Genomic DNA, 6816 nt, shown 5'->3' with positions numbered 1-6816 from the left:
AAAGAAAGAAAGAAAGAAAGAAAGAAAGAAAGAAGACAAAGGAAGTAAGGAAGGAAGATATAACTGTACTTATAAACCTGGTGCAAGTCCTTCTCAACACCATATAATTCCTAAATAATAATAATAAACATTTTTCTCGTAGCAGAGGAAAATTGCTGATAAATGGTTACAATAAATGATTGAAATCCTCACATCTTTGCTCATATCCGCATTACACTGTGATTTTAATTGTCTTTAAGGTTGTTAAATATTCATCACCACCATAAACTATTTTTTCAGTTTTTCTCTTTCTTTTTTTTGGAGGCTGAAATCTGTCCTGTGGCGTTGCTGTAAATCCCCCCCTGCGTGTGTCACTCAGGGGAGAATAATGGACTTGGCCTATGAAGCCTGGTTATTAGCCTATTATCTCCTACTTGGTGAACCAGATTTACTGCGTCACTGCATTTATCGGTCTGATGGTCAGGAGGAGGAAAAGGAGGACAACTGTGTTGATGCTTTATAGGCATCATTTATCATTTTATTTATTTATTTATTAAACCCGGAACACGTTAAAGACGTTTTCTTTGTTTGCCTCTCTCTTTCCGGGTCGGTTTTTTAAGCTTGTAGCGTGTAGTTTTGCAGTAACTCGAGTTTTAAATAATTTGTAGGGTGTAACATAATTTTCACAGTAGCTCTCTGTAATTTATATAGCCTTTCCTTTTATTATATTTTAAACGTGTTTTTAATTTTCCATTTATATGCGTGAATATTGGAATTTTGGCAGATTTCACACAAAGATGAGCGAAAGGCCGGGATTCAGGCCTGCGCGTGATGATACAGCCTGGGGGGAATTTTTTTCCAACACTCCGAAGCATCTATTTTTTTTAAAAATAAACATATATGTATATTAAAAAGTGAATTTATTGATTTGCATGCATGCAATAAAATCAGACCCAGGCCTACCTGTTTTGATGGCGTATTTCAATGTAGCGCGACAGCTGATCAAGATGTCGTCCAGAGTCGCAGGTTCGTCCTGCAGCTCCCAGTTGTTCATCTGAAGCAGCTCGTTCGGATAATGAAAATCAATAACTTTCGTTTCCCGGTCGAAAGACTCCACTATGTAGGCCAGTAAAATATCCACAACTTCCTGCAGGAAGGTCATCGTTTTGGTATCACCGTCCGTGGCCGGTAACAGGTCTGCGAGAGGGGGGTGGATGGATTACAGTGGAGACATTTTGTGATTTTTATTTGAGGACGGAGGAATGTGTGCAAAAAAAAAAATGCTCCCACGCAATATTAAGATTCACATTTACACGAGTCAAAGTTTTATTTATTTTTTTGTCTTTGAATTTTTCCTCCATACAAACAAATAAATATTTCATATTGTTTCCACGTCCGAACACTGATTCTGCTTTATACGAAAATCTCGTGTTTTGCGCTCAACACCTCAAAAAACACGATTCTGGTGAAGGTGACCTCTCGGAAATAGCCCCTCTCTGAGGAGAACAGACCAACATAACTCCTCTCTCAGAATGTGGTGAAGATGAAAATGATGGACAAAACTATTCATCCAATACACAATGTGTTATTTTATAAATTGAGGTTAAAGCGGATAACTTCAGCCAAACATTTCTCAGGAGTTTGTGCGATCAGATGCAAATATTTGAGAAGCATTTTGAGATTATTTCCTTTTATAGTTAAGATGATTATATACAAACATTGCATAAAAACAATGTCTATTTTCTAGCCTACTTCGCACAGTGAAAGCTGCTCAATGCAAAGCCAAGTCTGGACTCGGAGAAGAAAATAAATCTTAAAATTAATCCAGCTTCACAGTGCACTTTCGTACCTGTTGAATAGAGGTCGGAGAAGCCCACAGCAGCTTTGGTGCAGTTGCAGGATTTGTTGCAGCCGCAGGTTCCTGCAGCCGTCTCTGGCGGCTGCTTGGCGCCCGGCTCGGCGGCTTTCTCCACCTCCCCGACATTTAGCAGCGCTTTGGAAACCCACAAAAATAGCATAGAAATATATATTTTTATTACTCTAGGGCCAGACAGTTATGATGGAAATAGCTGGCACGTTTGCCTAAAAATAGCTTCCCCTCCGTCTCCACCCCCACCCCCGCTCCTTCCCCAACATACCACATAATTTCGATCCAATTCCTCCGGATAATTTCTGGGCCGCTGCTTGGCACCAAGCCCTGGCTGAAAGAGAGAAGTGGGATAAATCAGATAAGGGATGTGCTGGCTTCAGCTTCAGTCCAAGTTTAGGGAAACACAAAAGGCGCCATGCAACTTGAAATAAAACAGCTCTTTAGATACACGAAAAATGTCTCATGTGGAGAAAAAGAAGAAAGAAAGAAGCAAAAAAAAAGAAAGAAAAGAAAGCAGGATTGTTGCCTATTATAAGGCCTGTCTGGTGGTTCGGTGAATGCAGGGCACTGGCTTGAGACAACGCTCAGGAATTACTGCGCCCGGTCCATCAGGAGGTGGTTTGAAGACAAAAAGCCACTCACGCGTACTCGGGCTCTGACTCCCGGTATTGGCCCCAGCATTATCTCCGCCAAGAGACCAGAACCCGTGTGATGCCATTGTTGCCGGTAGTTAGGAGCTGCAGGAGGCGCGGAGACCGACAGAGCCCATCCACACGCGACGACCGGGAGCTGTTCAGAGCCGATGTGGTGCTGAATCTGACCAGACCTTTCAGACTGCTTGAAATCCAGCCGTGCATCCGACAGACGCTTTAATTCGCTGGAAAGACACTACAAATAAACCGACCCTCGTATGTGCGTGTGTGAGCGTGGGGTGGGTAAAAAAAAATAAAAGAAATCACAAAAGGCGTCCTCGCTTCCTCCTTTGCAGGCGTCCACAGGTGCACGAAGCATGAAGCGCCGTGTCCAGAAAGAAATCCGCAAACACTTGACCGGCGCAGAGCAGCCACGCTCTTTACTTAATAGGGGGGAAAATGCAATACAGCGCAAGATAGTTTGCGCAAGTTCCGGATGTAGTGAAATGTCTTTTGATGCAAAGCTGCTACATTATATAAAAAATGACTCAGAGAAAAACAATAAGCAAAAAGAAAATGGTGATGAAAATGGTGGAGGGGGAAAAAGCAGCTATGAGGCTACAGCTGCTGGTAAATATGCGGCGCACAAGCCATGCCTAATTGCAGCCAACCTAAATTTCACGTCACTAAAGCAATCCCGTGGTGATTCACTTCAGGTCATGACGAGCCGCGCTGCGTCGTGCGTCGTGACTCCATACATCCCCGACATTTTTGGCCCCCTGCGCACAGAACTTACCCTCCATACAGACACTGAACGCCAACTAATTCATCTGCCCAGCAATCGCAGACCTATTTTTTCAGACCTCTAATTGCCCGCCTCCGGTGGAGGAGACAGCGAGGCGGAGAGGGGACTCGGTTCAAATGCACAGAGTGTTCGTGGGTCCCTCCTCTCTCCGCTCACTCCAGGGGCGCGTTACTCCGAAAATATTTATTACTGAGAGAGGGGCTTGCTTTACTTTCTTTACTCACAAAGTGTTTTTTTTTGTCTGATTTTGAGACACCCCCCCTCCACCCACCCCATCCAAAATAAAGTTAAGCCGTTAAATCTGTAGTTTAACTGCGTCAAAATATCCGGATACAAGGAGGAAAACAAATGGGAATAGTTAAAAACAATATTAACTCTGTTTTTCTTTGCTCTGGTATTGTGTTGTGAAGCAGTGTGTGTTTGTCTGCAAAGGTGCTACAGAAATAACATTTTATGTTACTTACAATATCTAGTTACAAATCACCACGTGGAAGTCCAACACTGTCACCTTCTGTCTCCACGAATTAGTGTAAATTAACCCTGCAGGCATCAAAGCGACACTGAGCCTCATCTGCAGTGATTTATAAATGCACTGGTCAACAGTTATCTAATACCCAAAAAGCCTCATTAACATAAACTGAACCCTTTAAAAAAAAAAAAAAAATTATATAATATATATACACACACACACACACACACACACACACACACACACAGTGTATTATGAGATCACTCTATTGTGTCATTTCCGAGCTTTTTTTCTTTGTTCAAACTTGGTGTAACATTTTGTAATATTTCTTTATTTTAAATAATTTGTCTGTGAATCCTGTGTGTGGAGGAAGCTGTAACAGTTTTTCTTCCGTAGTCTGCATTTTGTCAGGATTTCTTCAGCCCTACGTGTTTTTGTGCCACTGTGCACTGTGTGCAGTCAGCATGTAGCTGGGGATTCACTAACAGCCCCCAAGGGGGGCTTCTCTTTCAAAAATGTCACATAAAGGTCAGAGGTTGAATCTGGCATCAATATTCAAATAAATACATAAATAAAAAACATTCTGTCCTTCTTACTTTTCCACCAAATATTCACAAGAATCAAAGGCTGTCATTTGAGTGAATGCTATTTCAAATGTAGTGATTATTGCGCACAAAGCAACAATAACGCGGGATGGAGGATAATGCGAGGAATTGATGTACTTTATACACACAGGCAATGAAACACTGAATGTCTTTGCATTTTTCCTTCTACGTTATTCATTTTGCACGGTTATGACAAGTTTGCGATTTCGGCTAATTTGAGAGCAGCGAACTAAAAATAATGAAATGGGACGAGGAATTTAATATATTTTTTTGTTTAATTGAACAAACTGAACATTTGAGCAGATAAAATAATGTACATTCTTCACAATATGAAGCTGATTAGTCTTCAGAATGACTTGAAATGCAAAGTTTTAAGAGCACAACCTGCAAATTTTTTGAAAGAAAATAAAGATATCGAAGAAAAAACATTGGAAATACAGAATACCAGTAACTAAACTGTTGGTCTCATAAATAAAACCTTATTTTACAGCAAGTTTAAAAGTATGACATCTTGTTATTTACATTGACTGTACTCTGTGTTCACTGTATGCATGGAAATCAATACAGTCTGTCCAGTTAAGTCCAGAGGAGTTTCATTTCCTACCCAAACTGTTGTACAATGTGTCTGAAGATCAATAAAATAAATGAAACATGTGCTGTGGTTAGCAGGACACCAGAACAAACTGCCACATGGTGCGATCAGCGATCCCGACTGATCAAGTCCCGAATAGCCAAAAGTCACTTCCTGTATTCAGTAATGTTTGATCAGCCTTTGTCTCTGCGAGGTCTTCCTCAGTAGATGTCTGAAGTCGTATGGATTCTCTTCAGTCCGGCTCTCTGTGGAGGCCATTCTGGGAACAGAGCGTCTGTCGATTACACAAAGGAGACAAATTTCAGCACAAGTAGATAAAAACAGAAATGTTGAACACAAGGTAGGACGTGGGGATGTAAACAAACAAACAAACAAACAAACAAAATTAAATGGAAAGGAGATGAAAAGATTCATGTTCAGGGTTCAAGGTTTTCATACTGGTTATCATATTTGGGCCATTTATCATGAGCTGTCCAAGGGAGCGGCCAAGCTGAAGGGAAAATAGATTAAATTCATGTATGAATTTATCCTTCGAGCAAGTAAAAACTAAAATTCAAAAACCAGACTCATAAACAGAGGTGCTGGTACCTCACGAGTCCTATTATGGAATAAGGATGTGGCCAGACTAAAACTACAAATCAAGTAGCTGATTTGTAGTCCTGATCTGAAGAATCTTTAATAATATCTTTTAGTGACAGGCAGCAGAATAGCGCTGAAAAATAAAAGACAGTTGAAGTGCCAAAAGCTGCAGTTCCTCAAACAGCCACTTGAGGCAGACTGCAGTAAACTCATGTTAAACTGAACAACTTTCTGTAAAAATAAACATGTTTACAGCCCAGTTGTTGGCTCTGCAGATAATTTACCTCTTCACAAAAACTTTATTGTGGAGTGAAATTTTTATTATGAATCAGCAAATTAAATTTAGTCAAGGCTTAAAACTATGCATTATTATGGGTGAGACTGGTTTGAGTGACAGGTGGATGCAGGCTAGGCTGCTAATCTGTCTGCTAGGCTTCACCTCAGCTAATTTAAGTCACTGAACTGGAAGTCTTGACTGTGTTTGTGGTGTTTCTGCCTTTTGTAGCCTTTATGATGAAATTATTTGACCAGCTAAGTGATACAAACTCTCCAAGTCTACGCTTGTGATGAGTTAAAGTCTGGTATTTTATTTGCATGTTACAAAGCACTAATTAGTTGATATCTGTGCACTGTGCCTATACATTCAAGCACAACGTTAGAATTAAAGACAAGAGACAACTACATCACTATTTGTGAAGGAATTTCAGAATTTCTGTCTTATATCTGTGAGGTTCTGACTGGACTATGAATATAAGTAATTTATGCGAACGTCTGTTGAATGTGTAGACTGCAACAGATTAGCAACGAATGACAGCAATTGTCCTTATTATCATAAACACACTGCGTGTAATTATTTACTTGACCTTATTTAGCAGACTGACTTCATCTTATTGCCATTTGATTACCAACTTTAAAGCAGCAAAGTCACTTTGAAGAAAACAATTGACTGAGTTTTCATAGACTTGCTGTGAAGACTTTCAAAACTACAAAGTTTACTGTACACAGTTGCAATAAAATTGTAGCATGCCATGGTCTCTAACCACTATTGTCCTTACTGTAACTATAGCCTTACCAGCTAGCCAACATTAGCTGCTAGCTTAGTACTCCAGCCTCATTAAAATACGATCAGATCTGTCTCTTAAATCCAAGATGCTTCAGAAGTGGTTTCAGTGGGTGATATCATGGTGAGAACTTCCATCTTTCATATACAGCCTGTATAGCTTTGTCTTATTATGGTCATGTAGATAATGCTTTTCCCTCTTTCTGTAAACTAAGGTCTGACTTT

At 40.3% G+C, this 6816-nt stretch overlaps 2 protein-coding genes across 7 annotated transcripts in view; both read right to left on the bottom strand.

The window, feature by feature from the left end:
* Positions 1-3437, bottom strand: part of gad2 (glutamate decarboxylase 2) — a 19515-nt gene extending 16078 nt beyond the window's left edge. The window contains exons 1-4 of one of the 2 annotated variants that reach the window (XM_005932120.2): positions 2492-3437; positions 2118-2180; positions 1829-1972; positions 943-1176 (exon numbers count right to left, since the gene is read on the bottom strand). In XM_005932120.2, coding sequence (XP_005932182.1) covers positions 943-1176; positions 1829-1972; positions 2118-2180; positions 2492-2567 — 517 coding nt within the window. In that variant the 5' untranslated portion in view covers positions 2568-3437. The remainder of the gene's footprint in view (positions 1-942; positions 1177-1828; positions 1973-2117; positions 2181-2491) is intronic. The other variant, XM_005932121.3, reaches the window with a different exon arrangement.
* A 1186-nt stretch (positions 3438-4623) lies between these two features.
* myo3a (myosin IIIA) overlaps positions 4624-6816 on the bottom strand; it is a 75953-nt gene continuing 73760 nt past the window's right edge. For all 5 annotated transcript variants that reach the window (XM_042224913.1, XM_042224914.1, XM_042224916.1 and 2 more), the window contains one exon: positions 4624-5226. In XM_042224913.1, coding sequence (XP_042080847.1) covers positions 5112-5226 — 115 coding nt within the window. In that variant the 3' untranslated portion in view covers positions 4624-5111. The remainder of the gene's footprint in view (positions 5227-6816) is intronic.

Source organism: Haplochromis burtoni, unplaced genomic scaffold (assembly GCF_018398535.1).
Source record: "Haplochromis burtoni strain Fernald_Lab_line unplaced genomic scaffold, NCSU_Asbu1 Contig_155, whole genome shotgun sequence".
In the NCBI taxonomy this organism is placed as follows: domain Eukaryota; kingdom Metazoa; phylum Chordata; class Actinopteri; order Cichliformes; family Cichlidae; genus Haplochromis; species Haplochromis burtoni.
This window is presented reverse-complemented; position numbering and strand designations above follow the sequence as displayed.